This window comes from Diaporthe citri (assembly GCF_014595645.1).
Source record: "Diaporthe citri strain NFHF-8-4 chromosome Unknown scaffold_1, whole genome shotgun sequence".
Lineage (NCBI taxonomy): Eukaryota > Fungi > Ascomycota > Sordariomycetes > Diaporthales > Diaporthaceae > Diaporthe > Diaporthe citri.
In genome coordinates, this window is record NW_025064846.1 from 996,503 (window position 1) to 1,021,407 (window position 24,905).

The following is a 24,905-nucleotide window of genomic DNA, read 5'->3' on the forward strand; positions in this document are numbered from 1 at the left end:
ACTCGTGACAGAGAATCATCCGATGCCGTTATTTTGAAGATCCAAACCCTGGCGTCAGACGCCTGTGTCGCGATTCCGTGAAAATCAACGACCAGCATGTCTGAATCGATTCCAAGCGGATTAAAGTTTGTGGATTGTATTCGCCTGGTTATAGGACTGATCAAAGAATAGTGACTCTATGGGTGGCACCTGATAACGTCGGGTTGCAGTAGTGCGGAGCAAAGTGAACAGCCCTGCTGGCTTCATGTAAGTTGATTGGCTCTTTTCATCCGTCATTTGTCCGTGACCGCCGTGAGCACGACAAAGAAGCGGGAGTTTTCACGTTCGCATTGACGATGACTGATACCAGTCTTTTTACATTTTACAATTAGAGATACTGTGAGATATAGCGGCTTGTTGTGCCATCAAACAATTACATGGGGACGTTCAATGTTTTCGTTGACGGGCATGGCCCTCGACAATTCGTCCGGCCGGACACCGCGGTCGATTTCATTTGGACCAAACCAGTCGTTCGAGGGCTTGGCAACCGCCAGCTGAGCACAAAGTGCGTGGTCCGCCAGAACTCAGGACGAATATCGTCCGTTGATCCGCCATAAAAGATCCCGTTGCTTCTCATGAAACTATTTATGTGCCGTTGTCCCTCGTCATTTACTGAAGCTTGTTTCCTGGAGGATCTTTTGTCGTTGACCCGCCTACCATTCTACGGATTTCTTTTGCCTGACAATAACACATCACGTCTTGCTCAATTATACAACTGGAACTATGGCTCAATCCCGGAAGAATATTGTCATTCTAGGCGGATCTTATGGCGGGCTGTCCGTTGCACATTACACCCTCATGCATGTGATCCCTCAGACTCCCAACAAAGAAGAATTTCAAGTCATTCTGATCAGTACTTCATCTCAAGTCTTCTGCCGGCCCGCTTGTCCACGGGCTATGCTATCAGACGACATGTTCCCTCAGGAGAAGCTCTTTGCCGAGATAGAGGCTCAATTCCTCCAATATGCAGGGGCCGAAAATTTCCAATTCATCAAAGGAACGGCCATGAAGTTCAATCATGCACAGCGCACTGTCACCATCAAAACGGAGAGTACCGACGCTTTACAGGAATTGTCTTTCCATGGTTTGGTCATTGCTACTGGTGCTTCTACGCCCTCCCCCTTGCTTGGGTTGATCAAAGATGAGACGCTTCTCCGCGCATGCTGGAGCTCTCTCAGAAAAGCACTCCCTGGAGCCAAGAACATCGTTATATCAGGGGGAGGCCCAACCAGCATTGAGACAGCTGGAGAGCTGGGCGAGTACCTGAACGGACGATCCGGTACCTTCAGCTCAGGACAATCTCAACTCCGTGTCAACATCACCGTCATCACGAGTAGCTCAAGAGTCCTCCCGGCTTTACGCCAAGGTATCGCTGACAAGGCCGAGAAGCTTCTAGCGGGTGTTGGCGTGACAGTCATCAAGCATGCCCGGGTTAAGACTGTGATACCTGCCCAGGCCGGGAGGAATCTCGAGATGCTGACCTCCAAGGCCACGGTCGTCCTCGACGATGGGAAAACCATCGATGCAGATTTATACATACCGGCGACGGGAACAACACCGAATACTGGCTTCATCTCCGACACATCTCTGATAACCGCTGACGGCCGCGTTGACACCAATCCATCAACATTGCGTGTTGACCGCGCCGGCCCCAACGCTCGAATCTATGCCATTGGGGATGCCAGCTCGTACGCGCGCCCTGCAATTCACAACATCCTGTCGGCAGTCCCTACCCTGTGTGCGAGCATAAAAAGTGACCTGCTGCTTCAGGGAGGTCATCGGAAGGACTTGTCATCCGGAGCTGGCCATGCCTTCAAGGAAGATATGAGAGAAACACAACTGGTACCCATAGGAAGAGGCAAGGGAGTTGGTGCAGCTGTGGGATTTCAGCTACCCAGTTTCCTGATATGGTTGCTAAAGGGGAGGGACTACTGGCTGTGGACAACCGAGAACCTATGGAATGGCAAGAAATGGAACAGGGAATCTTGATTTTGGCTTACTAATGATTTTGAGCAATGCAAAAGGGCGACTTTCGTTCGCGTCGGCCAGTGTGGGGATCTAGACAGCCATCCTCCGAAATTCGCTTTCCTCCCCAGGCTAGAGAAATGTTCTCCCCAGGAAGGAGAAATGAGCAAGCGATCTTGTCATGGATCATCCACCAGATTTACAACCTTAATAGGATAGCATACCAAGACGTTGTGGTTTCCCCGGCGCACCCTGACTCGCAGCCGGTCATGCTGAACAAGTGAGTCGGTCTATCTCAGTCTCCAGCAACATCAAGGATCGTTTTGAAAAGCCTCTGTTTACTTCAAACGGCTGTAAATCGAGGTTAATCATGTGTGGGGCGCCAGAAGCATTCACGTGGTGGTAGATGTGCTGCGAAATGCAAGTTGAAGTGCCTGGAGAGCCCGAGTCATGGACTCGCGGGCATAGACAAGAAAATGGCTATTGATCTAAAAATTGCCAATACCATGCAACTCAGAGGCATTTGGGTAGCGCTGTTTGACATGGGTGGGCCTTGTGTTTGCCAAGTTTAGTCATGAAGAAAACACGGGAAAAAATCGAGAGCCCCCGGATATCAGCAGATAGGAAAATGAATGTATGTAAGAACACTTGTGACCAAATAACTCATCTGCTGATTGTTAGGCGCGCGCTCTTCATGTTGTACATAAGTAATTTCTCAACTGGAATGAAGCATAGGAGACAAAATATTGTGGAGTTCAGGTACCCTTCGAATAAACTATCATCGCCCTTGGCTAGTATCTTGGTGCTATCTTGGCATCATCTGACAGCCAACGGTCGCTATAATGAGATACTCCATGGCGGGTGGATCAGGAGGGCGCTCTAGGGGTAACCTTGACGATCTGCGGCGCTCCTCCACAATGGAATACCACAGCCAATAGCCCTTAGCAGAAGCTCGCCAATCTTGCAGCCAAGGATCAGGCACATCAAACAGGCCAAGCTTTGTATACATGGTAGCCAAACATTTCGGGGCCGAACGTCTCTGGTTGACAACCAATGCCAGATCCAACTTGGCTGGCACTTCCTTAGGCGCAAGCGCCCGGCGCCCAGCGGGGCTCCGGACTGCTTGCCCGATTTGCTCTAGGAGCTGGCCTTTTCAGGGTCTTGGTTTCATCCAATATACTTGATCATCCCAAGATATCTACAGAAAGCTTGGCCAAGATATCGAATACGCGCATCTCTGCCATCACAGTCACGTCGCTTAACGACCTTGCCTAGTCATTGAGCGCTAAATATCGAACGGCCTAGACAGGAATAACAGCTTGCTCGGCTAGCCCCCCGAACGGTCGGGACCTGTATTGAGGCAGCGCCTCGGCGGAACACCTATAAACATCAAACAAAACATACTCGGCTCGTTTATACGATGCAGTGACATGCCTAGTGCACGCCATGAGATGCTGGATTCCAAGAATGGGTAATCAAAGATGGAGCCTTGGGGAATCGGAAACATGCGATTTCTGCTGTCACCTGATAATAGACAATGTAGGGGAACAGGGCAGTCCTTTGGCACAGAAATACTCGTCGTTCACAACACGATGAGAGTACAAGTATAGTCCTGTATCTTCTGAAAAGATCACCAAGATCATCATCACCACCATCATTCTTCTGTCTCTACATACAAGCCATTCTTTCCTTTTCCAACATCCAATCTCAAGAGCCTCATATCTTTCACGAATTAGCATCATGTCTTACTCCAAGTTACTCGTCATGGCCTCTGCATTCCAAGCTGCGAATGCCGTGGTACCCAACATAGAAGGCTTCAAGCTTACATGGAGTGACGACTTTGTCGGACAAGCCAACTCTCTTCCGAATCCAGCCAACTGGGTCGTCTCCACAGGAACGTCTTACCCAGGAGGCGCATCCAACTGGGGTACCGGCGAGATCCAAACCTACACATCTGACCCAGCAAACTTGAAAGTCAGTGGAAACGGCACTCTCCAGATCACAGCTGTCAAGAGCGGCTCAAGCTGGACCTCGGCCCGCATCGAGACTCAGCGGACGGACTTTCTGGCCAAGGCTGGCGGCAAGATGCGGATACAAGCCAGCCTGAACTTGCCTGATATGGGAGAAGCTTGTGTCGGATACTGGCCAGCATTCTGGACACTGGGAGCGGACTTTCGTGGCAATTATCAGTAAGTACAATCTGATTCTGAATTATTTAGCACATGAGGAAGGCCTCTAACATTATTACCAACAGAAACTGGCCATCTGTTGGCGAGTTCGATATTCTAGAGAACGTCAACTGCAAACCGACCACATTTGGAACCCTCCACTGCGGGACTAACCCAGGCGGGGTCTGTAATGAGACCACTGGACTCTCAGGGTCTATCACGCCCAAGTCCTTGCCACAAGGCAACTTTCATGCTTACACCTTCGAGATCGACCGCACAACCACTGGCCAAGAGGCTATGCGCTGGTTCGTTGATGGCGAGCAGTACAAGGAGATCAAGCAATCAGAGCTACCTGAGGATGTCTGGTAAGTCCGTCCCATTCGAGTTCACACTTCCTCATTCCTCTTAAGATATCTGTCGTGCACTTGAGGGCTTCCCTGATCTACTACCTCCGCATGAGTCCATCGCCAGATTTGCTAACATGATCTCACATAGGGCCCAAATCGCACACAAGGGGCATTTTGTACTCATGAACTTGGCAATTGGCGGTTCCTTCCCGAACAAAGATTATGGCGCCGATGCAACACCGCTGGAGAGCACCAAGTCGGGTGGAGTGTACCAGGCCGAGTATGTGGCTGTGTATAATTCGGCTTAGGTGCCAGCCAGATTGTATTTGTATCATATTTGCCCTTCTTGTAAGAGAAACGTATATCACGAAATTTATAGCCCTGTTTAGCTGAGCATCGATTTGACTATCAAACATCAATCTCGGGAAGCAAATCAAGACACCTGTTTGATTGACCACATGACTACATGCATATGACCACATGCTTCCTCTACGTTTGGACATGAAGCAGTTTGAGTATTACTATACTCATCAATTTCACCACATATTGAATACGACTTCAGCCCCTATCCTCCGCGATGAGTTTATATGTGTCCCATGATGTCCAACGTGAGCAGCCTGTGGCTTGAACCACAAGACATCATTTAATGTTCCTCAGGAGTTTCCCGTCATAGGACTCATGGAAATCTCTGACTTGTCACGGATTTATACCAATCCGCATGGTTGCTTCACGCCAAAACGCACACGGGGAAAGAGAAATAGATTCTTAAAACCGGGCCGAACTTGTCTGCAGCTCACCGCGCGTACACTTCGGCTGGCGGGAGGCGACACAAATGGTCCATCAAATGCTACCAAGCTACCTTGCGGTGCAACTCGCGCACTCTGTGCGCATATGCATCCAGACTGCGTGCTTGGACATGGGCAGTTTCAGCCCAAATTCTGATCGTCATCCCGGCGTCCCCGCCACCCTTGCCCCCACCAAACTGTGGTAATTAAACATGGAAGATCAAGCTTGCTGATCCCGCACGTGTTATTGAACGTTATGTGTTTGCCCTTACTCCCATGTATGTTGACGCACTGTGCTTAACGCAACTCGTCATCATCTGTACCTACTGTTGTAGGTCCATGGATTTTGTTACAACGGTACGAGACACGAGGGAGGCCGTTTCACTCTATCGGTCTAAAACAAAGGTCCGTCCCGGCTGTTCTCACTGTAAAAAGCACGACTGCGGGTATTCTAAGCCACAGCTTTTGCCCCTTGCCTATGCAGCAGTGGTAGGTAGCAGCCGGGTGAAGCTTTACGATGAAGGGAGGCGGAACCTAAATCTGTGCTCGAAGCGGTAGACTTGAGATCAAGTGGCTTTCAAAAGTCTAGATGCCTCTGACTCGTACTCGTTCTCGTCTATCAGCTCTGTTACATTCATTCGAATTCGTATACTCCACCTCAAAACCACTCCTTGTGCTCAGTGATCTGGTCAGGACTCTCACCATGCTTCCATACGAGATTCAATGGGCTGTACCGAGTCGCAGCCGAAGTCGAGGTACATTCCCGCACGCACCGATATCATGTCTGCCCCGGCGCTTGACCAACCACTATCAAACTTTCGACACACGCAAGATATTTCCACGAGTGTCTCTTTCATCAGCGGCATTATAGTTTGTTATGTGTGCGCCATTATCTGCTGCACAACTCGATTTTATTTGAAGCTCACCAAAAGCGTGATGTTTCTCGATGACTGTGAGATAATTTCGACTTCGACCTCGCGATCCTTTCTACTAATTATCGCTTTACAGGGCTCCTCATGGCATCTTTAGTAAGACTGAGCCTCCTCTGTGGAGCACTTTCTCCTGACATTTCCTGCTTAATGAAAGCTGTGCTTAGGTCTGATATTGTTTCTAGGTCTGCGTTACCGCAACATTCATCTCAGATGCAATGGGTATGATATGCCTCAGTTCTTTCTTGATTTACTCTTGGGCGTCGATGAGCGCTAACGATAACGGACAGCCTGGAAGAATGGGTTAGGCTTACACGTATGGGAAGTCACAGAGGACATGTACGTTGAATCTACAAAGGTAACCTCTTCACCCCGTGTACCTCCGAGCGCCACGAGAAAGTGCTAATCAGAGAAGTGGGCATATTTTGCCAGCGTCTTTTACATTCCATGCGTATTTACAATCAAGATCTCGATACTCCTTCTACTTGCACGCATTTTTGCTGTCGAGCGGCATGTGGTTGTATTCATCCAAATTTTCATTGGAATCACGGTAGCAATCCTGTTGCCAATCCAATGTCTCAAGATCGCAATATGTCGGCCGATACCCGCTTACTGGGAGCTTTCACTTTGGCCAGATCAATTGAGGCAAAAGTGCATCGACCAGGACAAGTTGTTCAGAGCAGATATAGTGGCATTAATGGTAACGGACACCGTGATCCTTCTGATACCACTGCCAATGGTCTTCTCGTTGAACTTTTCGATTTGGAAGAGGGCCAGGATATTCCTTTCTCTTACCACCGGCGGAGTGGCGGCCGGAATAACCATATACAAAGGAGTGGTGGTGTTTGAGGAGAAGAAGTCAGCCGACAGAACGTTCGAGTTGGGAGTCTTGTCTTTATTAACGTGCGTTGATGAATTTTCCTTTTGTCTATGGAAGTATCAGAAGACTGACAAATCTACGATATTTCTAGTTTTGTGGAAATCACGATCGGTATCATCTGCGCATGTTTACCAAGTATCAGCACCTTGATGGAACACCTTGCAAAACACGGAATAGACCCAAACAGACCGAGGACAGGCTTCAGTCGGAAGAACAGACAGCGAAACTTCTACAGCCACGTTCTTTCCAGGCTTAAGACAAACGTGGCTTCCACCGCCGCTTCACCTGGACAAAGCGCATCTCCCGACAAGGTCATGACAGTGGGCGACAAGGGAACTAGCCGTCTCTCGCGACTGGACTCGAGGGACGGACAAACAGAGGGCTGCCTGAAACCAATCGAGACTCAGAATGTTTACACACCGGTCAAATTGCCTGCACTACCAGATGCAGTCTTTTTGAGAGGCACAGCACACGATCTAGTGGATTGATACGTTGTGGGATGGCAATAATAAAGTTCTTCCAGGAATTGAGACAGATCTATCACAGATCTATCTGTGGATGAATGAACGTAGCAAGGTCTCTCAATTGTATTATTTGAGAGTGTAAACCGAAATTTTCGCCATGACAGAAGTAGAGAATCGATATAATTTGATGCGAAAGGACGTCGATGTTGGAAAGCAAAACTTCCAGACCTTAATATAATTAAGAGTATTCTTATCATGGCAAACTTTAGGGTGTTGATATAACAGTACTCTACATAATCTAGTAGGAGATCTAAGTAATAAGAATCTGCTGTCACCGTAGAGTAGGGTAGAACGGGTTTGAAAATGGGGCTATGCCTACTGGTGAGGCTTTTGATGTAGCTCAAGACTATCTACTGTAAAGTTAAATAGGTAGCTAGAATACTTCCTAGTGTAGGCCGTCCTTTTGCTCCCTTCTATCCTACATTCGCACATCGATACTTAGTGTACAATATAGATGGTGGCGGGAGACGAGGTTGAAACCAGAAATTGGTTTGCTATCAGTCGCTTCTGCCAAAAAGGTGACTGCTCAATTCTTCCTCCTTCTATTCTGTTCAGCTGCTTGCCCCAGGCTGTGTGTATCACGTCAGACATCAATGTCAGCACGTCCGCACGTCGGCTGCGGCAGCTGACATTGCAACGGCGACACAGCCGCGGTGGAACAGAACTTGAGCTGCTGTGACGAAGAGTTCGAAACTGGAACGCAGTTTGTGCTAACAAAAGCTATGACTCAAAACTGCTCAGAGTTGGCATTCAGCTTGCCCGTGGCGCCAAGTAGTTGCAGGATGACCTGATATTTTCCCCTGCTTGCCTGCGAAAAGGCCGTTTCGCCCGCATCATCCTTGGCATTGACGTCGACCTTGCCCGTGTCGAGAAGACCTTTCACAACTTGATCTTTTCCTTCTTTGGCAGCCCAATGAAGAGGTGTCCGCTTGTCGAAGTCTCTCGAGTCGATCTGGATTCCTTCTATCCTGAGTAATTGCTCCACAGTCTTCACGAGCCCTTCTTCTGCGGCCCATGATAATGCTTCTCGTCCGTTAAACTCTGCCTCGACATTCTTGATATTGACTTTGCCATTGTCGACAAGCACCTTCACAACTTCCTGGTTCCTTTGACGGATAGCGTAGAAGAGAGGTGTCCAGACGCGTCCTTGTTCGATGTCTTTCAAATCATCATCGATCCGACCTATTTCCAGAAGCAGGTTGCAAATTTCATTGTCCCCGCAATGCATAGCATACAAAAGCATTTCCCAGCTGAATATGTTCCGGAATCCAGTAGGGCGGCTGTTGGTCTCAAGAAGCAGCCTTATGAACTCTTCATAATTCCCCTCTCTGTCCAGAGCGGCTCGAATAAGAACTGTTGACAGTTCAACTCTCCAGGTACCGCTCAAAGTTGCAGCTTTGGCGACTTCTTCGGTCAAATCGATCTGGTCCCCATAGCGGTCAAGGAGTACTTTCAAGGGTCCAGGTCTCTTACCGGCTGCGATCTTGACGGTCTCTCCCAACTCAGCCATGGAGATTTGCTCTCCGTATCGGTCAAGAAGTACGTTCATGACTTCTGCTGTGTTGGCGTCTGCAGTCTTGACGATCTTTTCCATGCCAGTGATAGAAATCTGGTCTCCGTATCGGTCAAGGAGCACTTGCAACACTGCAGCTCCATCCCCTTCATTCTCGGCTGCAATATTCATGATCTTCTTTATGCCAGATGCGTCGCTTGAGTTGTCCTCCTTGTCAGGGAATTCGATCTGGTCTCCGCGCAAGAAGAGGAACAGCTCCAGGACGTCTGCCCCAGTGCTTTCATTGCTTGCCGCGATCTCAACAAGCCCACCAGTATTGCTCTGGCTTAGCTCTAACTTTCAGTGTTCGTAATTCCTTGACTAACGTACTTTCGCAGGCATTGGAGTCAGCATTCTAGCGGTATACTACTTCATTTGTCTCAACTATCAACCGGGAGATGAAATTGTTCTAATTGGCTACTCTCGTGGAGCTTTCACAGTCCGTTGTGCCATAAATTTTATCCATGAGATTGGTCTATTAACAAGGGAGGGACTTGGGTGTTTGCGTTCCGTGTTTGACTGCTGGTGGAAGAACAAGACCCGAGAAGAACTTCTTCAGGAACTGAAACATCTTGAATCGCAGAAGTACTGGCATCCTCGGCCAACTATCAGGGCTTGTGGCCTCTGGGATACTGTCAACTCTGTTGGGCGGGCAGGAATTTTCGGCCCTGGCAGGACTCTAGGCATCAGAAGAGGCGGCGCTCCTTCACGAGTGACCGTGAATGGGGGCCATATTAGTGGCGTGCACAACGTTTTCCATGCTTTGTCTCTACATGAACGCCGCTCTCAATTTCAACCAGTGATGGCTAGGCGCTGTGAGCAATCAGGACAGACGCTTGAGCAGTGTTGGTTCAGCGGCTATCATACCGATATTGGTGGTGGCAGGCCAGATGACGTGCTGGCCCATTCGTCGCTAGCGTGGATGATGGCGAAGCTGGAGGGTCATGTAGAGTTTGATTGGTCTGTCTTTTGGAAGGGAGAGATGGCCACTTCAAACAAAAATGAGGATTCGGAATGTGCTGGTGAGTCTGGTGCTGTCTTGTGCCCCACTTGGGACACTGGTGCTGACTGATGGAAGAAATACGGCCTGAGCCAAGGTTGAACGTACCCGATACAATGACCCCATGGTGGCGATTGGCAGGAAAGGCTTACAGACGCCCGGGTACGATAGAGGACACGGATGAGCTTGTTCACTGGAGTGTTTACCATCATACTTTCCCCACTCAAGCGAACGCTGTCGAAGCAAGGTCACTCCTAGAGCGGTGTTGGGCTTTCAAAAATGTCAGATTGGAATCTTTGCAAGTCTTACCAAGGCTCTGGGCACCCCGAGAAGCCAGACCAAACGGCCGCACGATCCAAGAGTCAGTTAGGGGTGGGATCGAGGAGATTTTGATCAAGTACTGGATGTTTGAGGTGGTGGAACAAGCGCAGAACAATGCGATGCCCGGAAGTGCGGGGAGAGATCGCACCTTGCTGATGGAGATGTATGGACAGATCTTCTAGACGTAATTATTAGATGCCATGCCTTGTGGTAAAAGGAATTTGAGACTGTAGTAACTATGTCTCCTTGTCGGCTCTTCTTCCAGGATTGGTTTCAGAACCTTACTTGGGCATTCAATGATTATAACTTTGTATATTGACAAAGCTAGGGCTGTTTACTGTTGAGATTTGTAACGTAAACCATCCAAAAAGCTTCGACTTCTATGTATCAAGTGTGTCGATTTCCACAGAGACATCTACTGGGCTCACTTGGCTCCCTGATGATGTATCCTACCTGCTCACATGCGCCGGGTGGCTAAATTAAGAGCTCAACGACAGTGGGGGATATTTGTCTACGATGTCTGTCTGCCCTTGGAAATATCAAATTACAATCTTCCAGTATCAGGAATATGCACCCCTATCTCACTTATCATCTGCCCTTGCTCGGCTGTTATCGCGGTGCCGCAGCGGGCAGTTCGCGAGCCATGAGGTAGTCTAAGTGGATCCTTGGCGCCAAAGGCCGGCCCTTCCCCGAGGGTCATTTTCTGCAGATCGCAGCGGCACCGATTTGCGCTATGACAAGTGCCGACTCAGAGCAAACCGACAGGCCCGACTCCACCGGAGCATAAAGAACTTACACACACCACATGCCTGCTTCGAATGGGTCGATATACAGTGCTTCTGATCTAGTGCATCTCCAAGCCACCGCAACTCCGTGATGGCGCTTTCCAAGCTCCGCGAATACTTCAAGGTGGAGTACCGGCCGGGCGAGCGGCTGCTGGTGCAAAAGGTCGACTTTTTCATCCTCACCTTCTGCTGTCTCAGCTACTTCATGAACTACGTGAGCCCTCACCACCCGCAACCCTACAAGCCCCCCTGTCCGTGACCTGACTGACGGTCTGGCCACGACAGCTCGACCGCTCAAACTTGGCGAATGCTTACGTTTCGGGCATGAAAGAGGAGATAGGCTTCGTCGGCGACCAGCTAAACCAGATCAACACGTGCTTCACCGTGGGCTATGTCCTGGGCCAGATCCCCTCCAACCTGTCGCTGCACTATGTCCGCCCTCGGGTCTTCTTCCCCAGCATGATGCTGGCCTGGGCTGGGCTGACCATGGTGACTGCCTCTGTGCACGATCCTCGCTCCATCATGGCGATCCGCTTCCTCCAAGGCATCTTCGAGGCCAGCACTTTCGTCGGCACCCATTATATCCTCGGTGCGTGGTATACCGAGCGGGAACTTGGCAAGAGGAGCGGCATCTTCACTGCGTCAGGCCTTGCCGGAACACTGTGAGTCGGCCTGATAACGTCCTTCTCGATGATCCCAACACTGACATGTTTGTTTCAAGCATCGGAGGCTTCATCCAGACAGGCATTCATGAGAGCATGGATGGGATCCGTGGAATGAGTGGTTGGAGATGGCTCTTCATCAGTATTATCCCATACCAATGCCCGCAATGGAAGGTGAACCAAGACTAACCGCCCATCATCCACAGTCGACGGCATCATGACTCTGCCAGTCGCCCTGTATGGCTTCTTGCTGTTCCCAGACACTCCCTCCACCACACAAGCCTTCTACCTCACCGAGAACGAAAAGGCTCTGGCCCAAGCCCGTGTGCCCGAGCTTCACGATCGGAGCCCCATGACTTGGAATTTCGTGAGGAAAGTCCTGACATCATGGTACTGGTGGGGCTTCGTCGTCCTCTGGATCATCGCGGGCGAGACGGAGTCGTTCAGCAGCAACTCACTGCTCGCCCTCTACATGAAGAGCCACCCGAGGAACAAGTACACGGTGGCCCAGCTGAACAACTACCCAACAGGCGTGCCGGCCGTCGGGATCGTCTCCACGCTGTTCTGGGCAACGCTCACCGACTTCCTGAGCGGGAAGAGGTATCTCGTGGGCTACTTCATCGGCGTCACGGGCATTGTGACCTCGGCGATGATCCTCCAGGCGGAGAAAGATCCGATGAGCTCCGAGTCAACGGCCGTTGTCTTCGGCGCCTATTACTGGGCCGGTGCGGTCTACGCATGCCAAGCGACGTTTTTCGCATGGTGCAATGACGCCATGAGATTCGAGGAGCCTGTGTTTCGCGGTGTGGTCTTGGCTGGCATGAATCTAGGGAGTAACAGTATAAACGCGTGGTGGTCTATCATCTTCTACGGTGCATCAATGGCCCCGTGGTTCAAAGTAAGTATTTCGACTGCTTTACTTATGAGGAACAAGAGTCTAATCCTGCCTCGTTACACAGCATGGTATGTGGGCAATGATTGCTGTATCTATCGCCCTTGCGGTCTGGTGCGCCGGATTATCGTGGTTCCATCACAAAGACGACATGGAGAGGAGGGTGGAAGGCGTTGGGCAAGATGCAGGCAGCAGACAGACCGAGGAAGATACCGGAGCAAAGTTTGTAGAGTGAGGTGGTCGGGCAAAGCAAATCACGATTCAGAATAAACCCACACTTGGCCAAGTTCCACGTCGATTGCCACAATTGAATGCTTCACTAGTACATAAAGTACATAAAAATGTGTGTATAATATAGGCAGACCAAAGATCCAACGGCTGAAGTAATAAAATCTTAAAATCCCATGTCCATCCGTATTCTTGAAAAATGGCTTATCAAGGAGGTGGGCTTCTTCTACAATGCATAATTAATACGACAAGGTTTGCAGTATCCGCTGGACCATTGCAATGACCTTCTCTTCGTGCAGTCTTCGCGCAACTAACTGCAGGCTAACCGGCAAATCATGGACGAGGTCCGCATCATCTGTGATAGTGTGAATATTTCATTGAGGCGCGTGTCAGGTGTGGCCAACTTACAGTCAGTATGGGTGGCTTTGCACAGAGCGCTTAAGGGTTCGTGATCGTTCAAGGGCACATCGACTTCTTTTTCTCCCAATATCCCAGTTGGGAAAGAGACACAAGAATAGTCTAGAACATTAAAGACGCCGGTGTAGCCAACTGCAATTCGGTCAGGACGCGAAGTCACGCCGGCAACTTGATGGGCGGAGCTGCTTTTACTTGCCATATTTGAAATCCCCGTTCCGCACGGAGCTGTAGGGAGTCGTGGGGCAAAGAATGGCGTCAATACCCGCATCATTCCACCTGTCCAGGTAACGCTTCTGGAACTCTGTCCTCTCGAGGTGGAGCTGCCACATGTCGTACGTGCCGAGCTCCTTGGCGTCTGCGTACATCTGCATTTCGGGGCGGACGGGCTCTCCGGTACGGTCGAGCTCCTTGCGGATGGAAATGGCCCCGTCTGCGACGAACATGCGCCCCAGGAGGCGCACCCCCTGGGCCTGGTCCTTGGGGTCCCAAGCCACGATCTCGTGCCCGGCGGCCTGCAGCTTTTCCACAGTGGTCCGAAGAGCTCGCGAGACGGGAGGCGTCGGGGTGACGATGCCGTCGTTCCACATCACGGCGATCTTCAGCTTCTCGGGCAGGGTCACGTCCCTCCACGGGAGAGGAACCATGCGCGGATCATGAAGCCACGGCTGTGCGTCCACGACCGTCTTGGCCTCGAGGATGATGTCGTCGATGGTCCTCGCCAGGGGTCCGTTGACGCTCTGCACTGCTTCCTGGCCGCTCATGCCGCTTCGGCATTTGAGTGTCGGGAAGCGCCCGAAGCTGGGCTTCAGCGTGAATATCCCCGTGCAAGCCGCGGGGATCCGAAGACTCCCACCGATGTCAGTGCCAACGCCAAGGCAGCTGCCCTTGAACGCGATCAAGGCCGACTCGCCGCCGCTGCTCCCGCCCGAGGTCACCTGCCTGTTACGAGGGTTGACCGTGCGGCCGAAAACGTTGTTCACCGACTCGGCAATCATCATGGCGGTGGGAACGTTGGTCTTGACGTAGAACACGGCGCCTGCGTCTTCTAGTATGGTTGCCAGCGTGGAGTCGTACGCGGCCGGGTCGTCGACGTGGCTTGCGAAGCCCACGGTGGCATCGAGGCCCTTAAGGTTGAAGTTATCCTTCAACGACACAGGCAGCCCGTGCAGAGGCCCCACCGGCTTCCCCGTGCGGGCCAAATGCTCGTCACGAGCCTCGGCTGTTTCGAGGGCGCGAGCAAAGCACGTTTCCGAGAGACAGTTCGTCTGTGGCGGAGTTAGTGAAATTTCCCTCGAGGGCAGCAGATAGAAGACATACAAGCTGGTGAGCAGCCGCTGCCCTCTTGCAAAACGCCCGGGTGACGACCACGGACTTGAGCGCGCCAGATGCGAGTTTTGGGACGAGCTCGGAAGCGGAGAGCTCGGTGATGGCAAGCTCTTCAGCAGTGAACCATCCGCAAGTCGCCGGCCATCCGGTCACGTCGTCTTGTGAGTCTGGAGGCAGCAGCCCCGCTGGGACGCGCCACTCCTCTGGTATGGAGGCTAGGAGAGCTGCCCTTTTCCGCGCTCCTATCTCTTCCCAGGTTTCCTTCTTTCCAGCCTTGGCCGAAGGGCTCGACGAGCTGGTGCTGTTTAAAACAGACGGGGTGTCCTGCTGGAGAGTCATCTTTTGCGAGCAAATTTGCAGATTAAAGGTGTCTTGCGGTAACGAATAGAAAATGTGAAGCCAATGACGCACACGGGACTGAATCAAAAGTTGGTCTACTTCGAAAGGGGAGATGGCGCTCTGGCAACAGCTGGTGTAACTGCACCGGCTAGCTAGTGTGTGCCGGGAACCGGCCCAGACTATCGGAGAAGAGCCACAGCAACAAGCCGATCACCGGGCCCGGATAGAAAGCGGGGATACCACAATCCTACGGCGATCTGCCAAGTGTGACAAGATAACGACATCGATACGTAGAATCTTGAGTCCTCAATGCAGTCTAGAGGGTTCCCACTGCGGCGGGCTCCGAGGTGTCCACATGATAACATCAAACAGATTCCGGCATGGAATCCGGGAACAAATCTTCTGTTTTCGACAAGGAGTGGGGGAAGGTGGGTGAGGAAGAGGAGAGCTTGGGGCAAATGAGGGTAGTGAGGCTATTGAGGTATCTCTTAAGAACATGATGTTGATAACTACTGAAGTGGGAAGAGTATAAGTAAAATGGAGTGGTGGTAAGAATTTCTTATCCAGGTAGAGTCGCTAATTGTGGTAATTGGCTCTCGTTTTGCTTTTCTACTCAATTTAATTCATGTTACTCAGGCTTTGCCTGCTATTTCAGCTGAATTTCTATGTGGTACACAGAACTAGATTGGTTACTAGAAGCCGGGTGCGGTTCCCCAAAATTGATACTATATGGCCCTCCGCAAGGCTATGGGGACAGCATTAATTTTGCCTGGCTTTTAGAAAGCTAGCCGGGGGGGTTGTGATTATATTGCCAGCCGGGGGGGTTGTGATTATATTGCTAGCTAGGGGGCCTAGAGGTATTGCATTAGGGATAAGCGTAGCTGGGAGTAAACCCAAGGTGATTACGAGGGATGGCTTATGGCTGCTATGGAGACCTAGAAGCTATTTTAATTCCTAGGGGGGACCTCCTGAACCCCCTTTTGCTGCGCTTAGCTATAAGCGCTAAAGGGTAAAGGGCTATGAATAAGCGAATAGGGCGTAGAGGGCTAGAGGGCAGCGAATGGGTGAATAGAGCGTTAGAGGGCGAATAGAGCGCTAAAGGGCAAATGGGTGAATTGGGTGAATGGGAGGCTAGAGGGTGAGAGGGCAAGAGGGTGAATGGGAGGCTAGAAGGTGAGAGGGCGAGAGGGCGAATAGGTAAATTGGAGTCAGCGTACGCCCACCCAGCTTCTACAGTACGCCCACCCAGCTTCCAGCGTTGGCCCACCCAGTACAAGGAAATTGGTTGCACGCGCTATAAAATATTAGTACTGCGGGGTTATTAATAAAGCATAGCTATAGCTATCCCAAAGGGGTCCCATAGCTACCTTAAAGGGGTCCCATAGCTACCCCTCTATTTGCAACTTAAAAGTTACTTCTACCCTTTGCCGCCCTTTGCCGCCCTTTACAGCCCTCTGCGCCCCTCTAAGCGCTCTACGGCCCTTTGGGCGCTCTGCAGCCCTCTGGGCGCTCTGGGGGCTCTAGGGGCTCTGGGGGCTCTGGGCGCTCTGGGCGCTCTGCAGCCCTCTAGGCGCTCTGGGGGCTCTGGGCGCTCTGGGGCCCTCTGGGCGCTCTAGGGCCCTCTGGGGGCTCTGGGGGCTCTGGGGGCTCTGGGGGCTCTGGGGCCCTCTGGGGGCTCTGGGGCCCTCTGGGCTTTTTAGGCTTGTATTTTTAAAGTATTGCTTAAATTGGAAAATAGCTACCCTGGCTTATTGGAAACCCCGCAGTACTTGCATTTTAGTGCGGATGCAGCTAATTTTCCTTGTACTGGGTGGGCCAACGCTGGAAGCTGGGTGGGCGTACTGTAGAAGCTGGGTGGGCGTACGCTGACTCGGTAAATTGGGTGAATAGGAGGCTAAAGGGCTAAAGTGCAGTGAATAGGCGAATAAGGCGTAGAGGGCTAAAGGGCTAAAGGGCAAATAGGCGAATAGGTGAATAGGTGAATGGGCAAATGGGTGAATGGGGCGCCAAAGGGCTAGAGGGCGCATGGCCCCCTTGCCCTATAGGTATAAAGCGGTATATTAATTAATTAATCCCCGCATGAGAAACATTTTGCAGATTTACCGTAATGAACTTGACCGCAGCCGGGAGCGCCCCTTGCAAGCTCGGGTCACTCCCAGCTACGCTTAATAACTTTAATAGCCTCCATCAACGTCCAGGTCATGAACTTGCTAGGTTTCGCAAGAAGCTGAACATCCCCAACTTTCGCTAGTGCCTGCACAGTCTCTTCTTTGTCGTCCACACCTTTCGGATATAGACAGACAAATCGCTGAAGGTCTCGTCGTCGGCTGGGAACGCCAACTCAATGAATTCTTTCATCATCTGTTCCACACGCGGCGAAACGGGGTCGGCCCTAGAGACAATCAGATTTAAGTTGTAGCAAGAAACGACAACTCAACTTACCACACGGTGTTTCGATTTGAAGGAACAACCTTATCTAGGATCATTATCGCTGGTCGCGCGATATCTGCTATGATCTGCCTAATTGGAATGTCAGCGCTGATAGCCATAACGACACTCGCTTCGTCGACTTCGAGGAAGGCTCCCGGATCATGGACAACGGTAAAGCCAGCTTCGCATAGAACTTGCTCATCGACGGGCGTGTAGATTGGGTCCTGGGCGTAGCACTGGATTCCGCCGTCGCCGTCGCCGTCACCGTCACCGTCACTGTGGGCACCCAATGCACAGTCACTACCCAAGAAGTCGCGAATCACCAGGGCAAGGGCGTGCTGAGCCATACTGCGCGAAGAGCCGTCGCCGGCCCATGTCATGGTGGAACACGCCAGGGCCACAATTTTGTGTATTCCAGGTGGGATTGCAGCCGAGGTGAGCGCAGACCGGATCTTCGCAAAAGGTTCGCTGCCTTCCAAGGATCGCTTCGCCTGCTGAAACCTCTGCCTCACAGTGGCATAGTCTGAGGCTGGCCAGGAGCTTACAAACTAGTCAGTGTGTGTATTCCGTATTTTCGTCCAGTGGGCTACCTCGACTGAGAGGTGGGCACGGCACGGCGAGGAAAAGCGTGGATCCTGGTCGGCTAGGAGCCGGTCTATATCGTGATAGTCGAGTATTGGTTTTGTCCTGCGTAGTCAGGATCAAAGAATCCAGAGGGGATCTAGAGGGAGGAAGTGCGGTCACCAGTAGTCCAAGTAGTGGCATTCTTACATCATACAAACATAGTCGCTCCCAAAAGGATGGTCTGGATGTCCCTTTCCAGTGTCGATTTGGAAATAGACAGGAACACCGTCCAGGCCAGTCACGGAAACTTTGTGATCAAGATTTCCACCGTTTTCTAGTTGCTGCAGAATGTCTTGAAAATGATCTTTGGTGAACAATGGTACCCCAGCGTTGTACTTGGTTCTGATCAGTTTCTGTACGGCGGCAAGCTTCTCGCATTTTTCGTCGAGGGTCATCGTTGGAACCGGTAGATCTGCATAAGCTACAATAACAGTTGCGCCGCCATCATCAAATTGGGACGGCAAAGCCATAGCTTAGTCGGGTGCTAGAAGGGTCATCGGATGAGAGATCGATGTGGCCCTGGCGCCTTCGGAAGCAATGTTGACAGGAGGAGGCTGCGATTGAACCAGGAAATGTTTGAGAGCTGATAAATATGTAGTATTGATTGGCGGCCTCTCAACAGGGGCCTGCTTTAAGTATTTATTTGGGTAGTGTTAGACCTTGTGACATAGAGTACATGGTTCCAGGAATTAGTCATTACTGGTATCCATGTCTTGAAGGCAATAAAAACTTTGGACTTTTCTTCCAAGTGGGCTTCAGGCAGCCAGCACCTGAAGGTTACTCCATTTCCCTCTACGACTGGACATAAGGGTCTATCACAAGAATGCAATTAGAATCAGATCTCTTTCCTCCAATAAGCATACACGGACAGTAAGGGCAGTCTAACAGCTGAAAACCTTCTTACAAGACACAACACAACTCATTTGGGTACTTAATGGACAGAAAGAGAAACATGAGGTTTTTGAGGGATACAATAGGCAAAGGCTCCTAAAGAATATATTCTTAAGGACATTGTCATGGGACTGGAGCACAACTTGTGTTTTGATCAGTCTCCGGCTATGTCTATTCTCTGTGTGATCAGTTTTGATTCACCAGGACGTAGAAATGAATGAGTGTGTGTAAAATGATCTTCAAGGGCGGAGAACTTTCAATTTTTGTTTGGGTATCAATGTCTGTATGATCTTGGCTCTTTGGGCCTCTAAATGAGTACCTGTTGCCACCTCCGAGATCTTCGCCACAGGAAACAAAACCGCCAATTAGACAACGCCAGAACTCGAGACATTCTCGGGCTTCAGAAACTCCGTTTTCTTCGACGGGGCTGGGTGATCACGATGACGTCTCGCTATTTCCGACCACCACCGCACTTCGTTCTCTCCAACACCGAGACCATTCAGCAGGCCCTCCAAGCTGTTCGCGGTGGACAAAACACCCAGCGCAGCGCGAAATCGATCTCGCGGCCACTCAGCCCCTCGGGCAAGGCTCAGGCACAGCTGCAGCCAGTGGTAGTCCTCCCGGGCGCTGCCCGTGGACTCCTTGTACCGGAACTCGACGGTCGGGTCGGTGCCGACAAGATCCCCCTCGATGCTGAGCTCCACGATGGATTTCCTGACCGCGAAGCCCCCGCGGCCGTTGAACCCGGAGGCGGCGCTGGCGCCGTCGTTGCAGGTGCGTGTCTGCTTCGCGATCTCGTCCACGCTGACGCAGTGCCAGATGCAGGCGAGGGCCGGGAGCAGGTCGCGCGAGATGCCGTGTTGCTGTGGGAGGTGCGTTGCGAGGCTGTAGTTCACGAGGCCACTGGACGGGCTGTCCCGCCGCATCACGGCTCTGCTGAGCTTCGAGACAGGCTGGCAATAGTGGTTGGCTGGGGAAGAGCGGTGTTGCGCGCAGATCCTCTGGAAGAGGCCGGTGTCCTCCACCACCATCAGCAGCGTCACCAGCTTCTTGACAGACTCTAGCGATAAGTGCTTGATGCCGACGTGGTAGTGCAGGCCGCAAGAAGAGTTGACCTGAGTCTTGATGGCGTTCTGGATCAGGGAGTAAACCTTTTCCACCTCGTGGAAGTTTGACTCTTGGAGGATTCGGGATGCCACTTCAACATCCTCATATTGGTACCCGTCAATGTCTTCTCCCTCGATCATTTGGATACTCGGGTCATCTGAGACCATCCAGAAAGCTACAAAGCGAACATAATCAGTTCTGAAGTGAAGACGGCATAGTGAGATTCTCTAGGGAGCGAGCACGAACCGTGAACTGCAACTCGATTGGGTTCGGGAGGTGGCTGAACTCCTTGCGAATCTATCTCACTCCGGACGTACGCGATGTCCGAAAGTCCATACCGATGTTTACTGAGGGCTGGAACTCCGTTGTTGGCCAGTAGGGACTTGATGAAATCCTGCGCCTGTGTATTTGCCGAATTCTTGTTTGAATTCCCCAACATGCCGGATGGGACAGTCCATCTTGTATCTTTGGAGTGCGGAACTAGGTCAGCCGGACGTCTTGCCACAAGAAACCTGCGCACTTGTCAGCAATTCTGATGAATGATGAAGATAGAAACAGGTCCAATTGATTCTTGCGTTTGTAGGCCTGACAAATGCTTACTCGAATTCGACACCAAACGTGAGCTGACGCGCATGACCGGGCAATGATTGGGAAGCCATATTGACCACGAATGACGTCTTGGTGAGTGGAAGATGAAATCCTGTATGAAGCAGCCAGCTATTACCGTATGCTAACCCAGGAATATGTTTCGCACATGTGTGGGAGGGAGGAAGCAAGCCAGTTGCACTTAAATGCTTAATACTTTGATCATTGCTGGCGTAGAGTCGACAGGCTGGCTGTTGTTTGCACCGAGTTCTATGGTCCTGTGTATTGTACTCGGGCAGAGCGGCCACCGCGATCCCGTGATGATTTGCATTGTTCTGCTATTAGTTGTCTATTCGGAACCTTGAAGGATATGCCAGGTCCATCATTGTGGTCACAGGAACTAGTGAGGGTCTGCGTGTGAGCAAGCTGTACGCGATCCGATTTAGCCAAGTGAACAATGATTTCTTTTGTTCAGAAGTCAATAAACAAGAGAATCTTCGTATCTCGACATTCAGGCACAAATATTGACTCATTACACGAGGACTGCATCCCAAACAAGCACCAATTGATCGACAATACTCTGCCTAACGATGACATTGACAGAAGACAGACCTGATTGGACAATTGATCACAAATCCCATATACATCATACAGACAGTCACATCATTGGTGTTAATCGAGTTTTTCGGTTCTAGGATTATGGCCCAGTACACCAGGACAAATGTTAGAACTGGTTTACAAACACTGGCACAACCCTTGCCAATTCTATGCATCCTCGCATACATAACTTACATTGCAACTGTCGACTGGTATACAAAACGCAAGATGTTGTACATTGATTGATACCTCCGGGAGAAAGATTATGAATTTAGGAACTATTCCAACTCAGCAATGGGAGAGCCCCTAGCCGATGTCCTCCTAGCATAACCAGGAGGCAAGTCCCCATTTGCCATCAAGCCGTCCCTCGATGTCCTTGATGATCCCGACGATGAATACGACACCCTCCCACGCGAATTAATGGTACCAACAGGCGACACTATCGACATCGCACTCCCTCGCAGCCCTGCCTCGCTAGCCACGTGCCTTGGAAACTGCAACGACGGGCGGCCGTCTAGTTCTCGAGGAGAAGCTGCCGAGTAGTTCTCGCGCCAGGCGACTGGGTCGTACATCGATACCACCTGGCTCTGGGACCCTGGGTATCTGGGGCTATCTATCTTCGCCCGGACGCTGTCCGTGGCTGGGTTGAATCCTTGGCCGTTTTCGGATCGTGGCTGTTTCCTGCGCTGGTACCACATCAGGGTGGATATGATGAATAGGACCACCATGATCACTCCGATCGATGACCCGATGGCTATCCCGGCGACCTGTCCTGAGCCCATACTTGCTTGAGAACTTTGGGTGGCGGTGGAGGCCTGTCCTGTAGATGATGAGGTGCTGGTGGAACGTGATGTGCTGGACGAGATGCTCGTCGATAGGGCTGTGGTCAAGGAACAATGATTAGAACTAGGTACTATTCGTATGAGACACCGTGGTATCTCGTATCTTGGTGTTGCTCACTTGGTGAAGGAGTTGCAGCTCCAGGCACAGCAGGGACATCGACTGGGCCCCCAGATAGAGCACACCGGGTGCTTCCCCTTGACTCGACACAAGTAGCCGTGGCACCACAACAGTATCCATCTCCACAGTCGACGGGGAACAAGACGGGACAGTCGCTTTGCCGCTTATAGAGAGGCATCAAAGCCTCAACTTCTGTGGCCGGCGCCATTTTCCCAAGAGTCTTGGGTAGGCATTTATGAGTGATGACCACTTGCGACCACTAGAATGATCCCCCCGGCCCAGCCGGTCACAGCATGGGGGTTGCTCTCATAGTTATCTATTGAGACCGGGGTGAATGCGTCTAGACAGATCCTCTGCGCAGCAGTCACCACCCGTCACCACCGGACAAAGCTAAGCCGGTACTAGGACTAGGCACGATATCATCACCAAATATCTTGATATCCAAGGCTATATGGACAGCCGCAGAACAATGATTGGGCCGACGTCATGCAGCCACGTTTTTCTGCTCTCGAATTGCCTGAATGGGCCTGGCAGCTGGAGCACGATCGATCGAACTCCCGTCCTGTTGGTGAAATGTTTCACCCCATGCCCATGCAGCATCCCAGCCGATTGGACATGTCAGCATGCCGTAGGGTGGGAAGGATGCGACCACAGGACGGGACGGCCCACCGAGGCTCGTGGGCTGCCATGTGAAGTCGACAGTGGAGAGGATGGTCCGGGAAGCCTCATCATTTGTGGCTGTCACGGCTGTCTCGGGTTCAGCCCAATGACATAGCGGAACACAAGCTGTTACCGTAATAGTAAGTAGTACAGCGATCGAGCTTTCGGGAGTGTTCGTCCGATGTGTTGTGTTGTTATTCAATGCTCAATTGTGGTCCCAACGGGCCGAGGCTCACTGGGTGTTGACGGCCAAGGACGAGTGGACTGCCATGTGGGGGGTTTTAAGGCTGGAGGAGGGTTGGGGGTAGTGGGGGTCAGTTGATGCGTTGGCGACGCGGTGCGGTGGTAGGAGTAGAATAGCCCAAGGTCTGGAAGTTAGACCTGACAAAGGACAAGCTGCCAGATTGTGTGTGATGTTGGTCACGTTCATCAGGCTCCAAGAAGGTGTTGGATTGTTGAGCGCGCGCGGATGTGCGAGGAAGACCACCACCACAATGGAGGCACCATCGTCCTGAGGACGGCAGATGACGGCAGAGTCCAAAATGGAGGCAGGACCTAGGCCATGAATGGTAAATCAATCAGTGTTGCCAGGCTGATCCTGGGCTCCCAAAACCCCGACATGACGAATTCCACCCTCCCCGGGCGGACAAGAACGATACTTTGTACCCTCTTATACCTCCACACTTTTCACTTAAAACGCATCTCGCTCATTTTAAGGAACATAAAGAGTACCGGGTTAGGCCTCAAGTGGTACTCAGCAGTGCTTACCGATACCATTTATTCTTGCCCTAGCCGCCCCTTTTTAAATTTAATTGCCAGCCTAAGTAAAGTTAATTTATAAAGAAAGGTTATATATAGGAATAAAAAAGTACTTTAAGGCATTTAAAATATAAGTTTATGCATTTAGCTAGCGTTTTTACATTAGCCAAATCTAGACTTCCCATAGAAAAATCATCGTTTTTGTCCGCCCGGGGAGGGTGGAATTCGTCATGCCGCCGAAACCCGTGCGTAACAATTTGGAGACCGCAGCCACCATGGCTGCGTTGTGAGCTCGCGTTCGTACCAGATGGAGTGGACTGCTTGGCAGCGCTCCTCGTCGAAGGTCGATGGAGCATTTATCTATTCTGGGAGACGGTTAAGGTGAGAATCATGACTGCCAGAGTAGCAATGCTTGAATAGTGAATTCAAAACCTATGATGTGCCCCGCTTGGCTGCCCCGTTGGCATTGGCTGCAGTATGGATTGAGTTAGTAGATGCAGTTTTGCAAGAGTCAGGTCACGCAGCCTAACAGATTAATATGGTTTGCTTTAACTCGACCTAGAGAAAAACCCAAGACGGTCCCAGTCCGTAATTTGTGTAGACTGGAAAACGCACCCTTCCCCGCCTCCATCCCTCGGGAGTTGTCAACAGGTCGAGCACTTGCGACGACCAGCAGGTGTGGGCATTGAACAGAGGAAGGACACGGCATGGCGTGTTGCTGTGTTGTCGTCGGTGCTTCGCTTCCAGAATTTCTGATCAGCCGAGGCCTACGGACGCAGTGGGCCTGGCATCGGTGGGGCGTTTGAGCGGTGCCGAGTCCACGGCCTTCGGAGGGATTGAGGAGCCAGGCGCCGGTGCTAGGGGCGGATGGACCTGTGTTTCGCGCTGCCGTAGACTGGAACGAGGAGAGTGAGCTGATCTAGTCCGATCAGATCTGTAAGGTTTGGTCCGTTTATTAATGTTGCTTGGTCCGCTTGGTCCGTTTGGTCCGCTTGTTGAGGGGTTTGGACGGCTTTGTTGGTGCAGAGACGGATTGCCATTCCACGCCTTCCCAAGCCTCCCAGCGTTGCGTCTCCCTGCACGTCAAAGAACGTCAGGGAACGTCAGCCATGAGGGTGGGACCCGGCCCTACC

The 24,905-nt window shown here is 51.4% G+C and overlaps 7 protein-coding genes across 7 annotated transcripts; 3 read left to right on the forward strand and 4 right to left on the reverse strand.

The window, feature by feature from the left end:
* Positions 1-936: 936 nt before the first annotated feature.
* Positions 937-2,028, forward strand: INS49_000270 (uncharacterized protein; the record flags this gene model as incomplete). Its single annotated transcript, XM_043161108.1, has 1 exon — positions 937-2,028. One exon carries the CDS (start codon positions 937-939, stop codon positions 2,026-2,028), a length of 1,092 nt encoding a protein of 363 aa, XP_043029614.1.
* Positions 2,029-3,744: 1,716 nt separating this feature from the next.
* On the forward strand, positions 3,745-4,827 carry INS49_000271 (uncharacterized protein; the record flags this gene model as incomplete). The annotated part of the gene is made up of 3 exons (XM_043161109.1): positions 3,745-4,193; positions 4,259-4,537; positions 4,668-4,827. The coding sequence occupies 3 exons, from the start codon at positions 3,745-3,747 to the stop codon at positions 4,825-4,827; spliced, it is 888 nt and encodes a 295-aa protein (XP_043029615.1).
* A 3,537-nt stretch (positions 4,828-8,364) lies between these two features.
* On the reverse strand, positions 8,365-10,096 carry INS49_000272 (uncharacterized protein; the record flags this gene model as incomplete). Its single annotated transcript, XM_043161110.1, has 2 exons — positions 8,365-9,416; positions 10,057-10,096. 2 exons carry the CDS (start codon positions 10,094-10,096, stop codon positions 8,365-8,367), a joined length of 1,092 nt encoding a protein of 363 aa, XP_043029616.1.
* Positions 10,097-11,386: 1,290 nt separating this feature from the next.
* Positions 11,387-13,391, forward strand: INS49_000273 (uncharacterized protein; the record flags this gene model as incomplete). The annotated part of the gene is made up of 5 exons (XM_043161111.1): positions 11,387-11,509; positions 11,581-11,957; positions 12,017-12,099; positions 12,164-12,855; positions 13,377-13,391. 5 exons carry the CDS (start codon positions 11,387-11,389, stop codon positions 13,389-13,391), a joined length of 1,290 nt encoding a protein of 429 aa, XP_043029617.1.
* Positions 13,392-13,682: 291 nt separating this feature from the next.
* Positions 13,683-15,159, reverse strand: INS49_000274 (uncharacterized protein; the record flags this gene model as incomplete). Its single annotated transcript, XM_043161112.1, has 2 exons — positions 13,683-14,759; positions 14,812-15,159. 2 exons carry the CDS (start codon positions 15,157-15,159, stop codon positions 13,683-13,685), a joined length of 1,425 nt encoding a protein of 474 aa, XP_043029618.1.
* Positions 15,160-17,406: 2,247 nt separating this feature from the next.
* INS49_000275 (uncharacterized protein) lies at positions 17,407-17,969 on the reverse strand (the record flags this gene model as incomplete). Its single annotated transcript, XM_043161113.1, has 2 exons — positions 17,407-17,551; positions 17,602-17,969. The coding sequence occupies 2 exons, from the start codon at positions 17,967-17,969 to the stop codon at positions 17,407-17,409; spliced, it is 513 nt and encodes a 170-aa protein (XP_043029619.1).
* A 1,500-nt stretch (positions 17,970-19,469) lies between these two features.
* INS49_000276 (uncharacterized protein) lies at positions 19,470-20,870 on the reverse strand (the record flags this gene model as incomplete). Its single annotated transcript, XM_043161114.1, has 3 exons — positions 19,470-20,386; positions 20,458-20,723; positions 20,812-20,870. 3 exons carry the CDS (start codon positions 20,868-20,870, stop codon positions 19,470-19,472), a joined length of 1,242 nt encoding a protein of 413 aa, XP_043029620.1.
* Between the last annotated feature and the right edge of the window lie 4,035 nt (positions 20,871-24,905).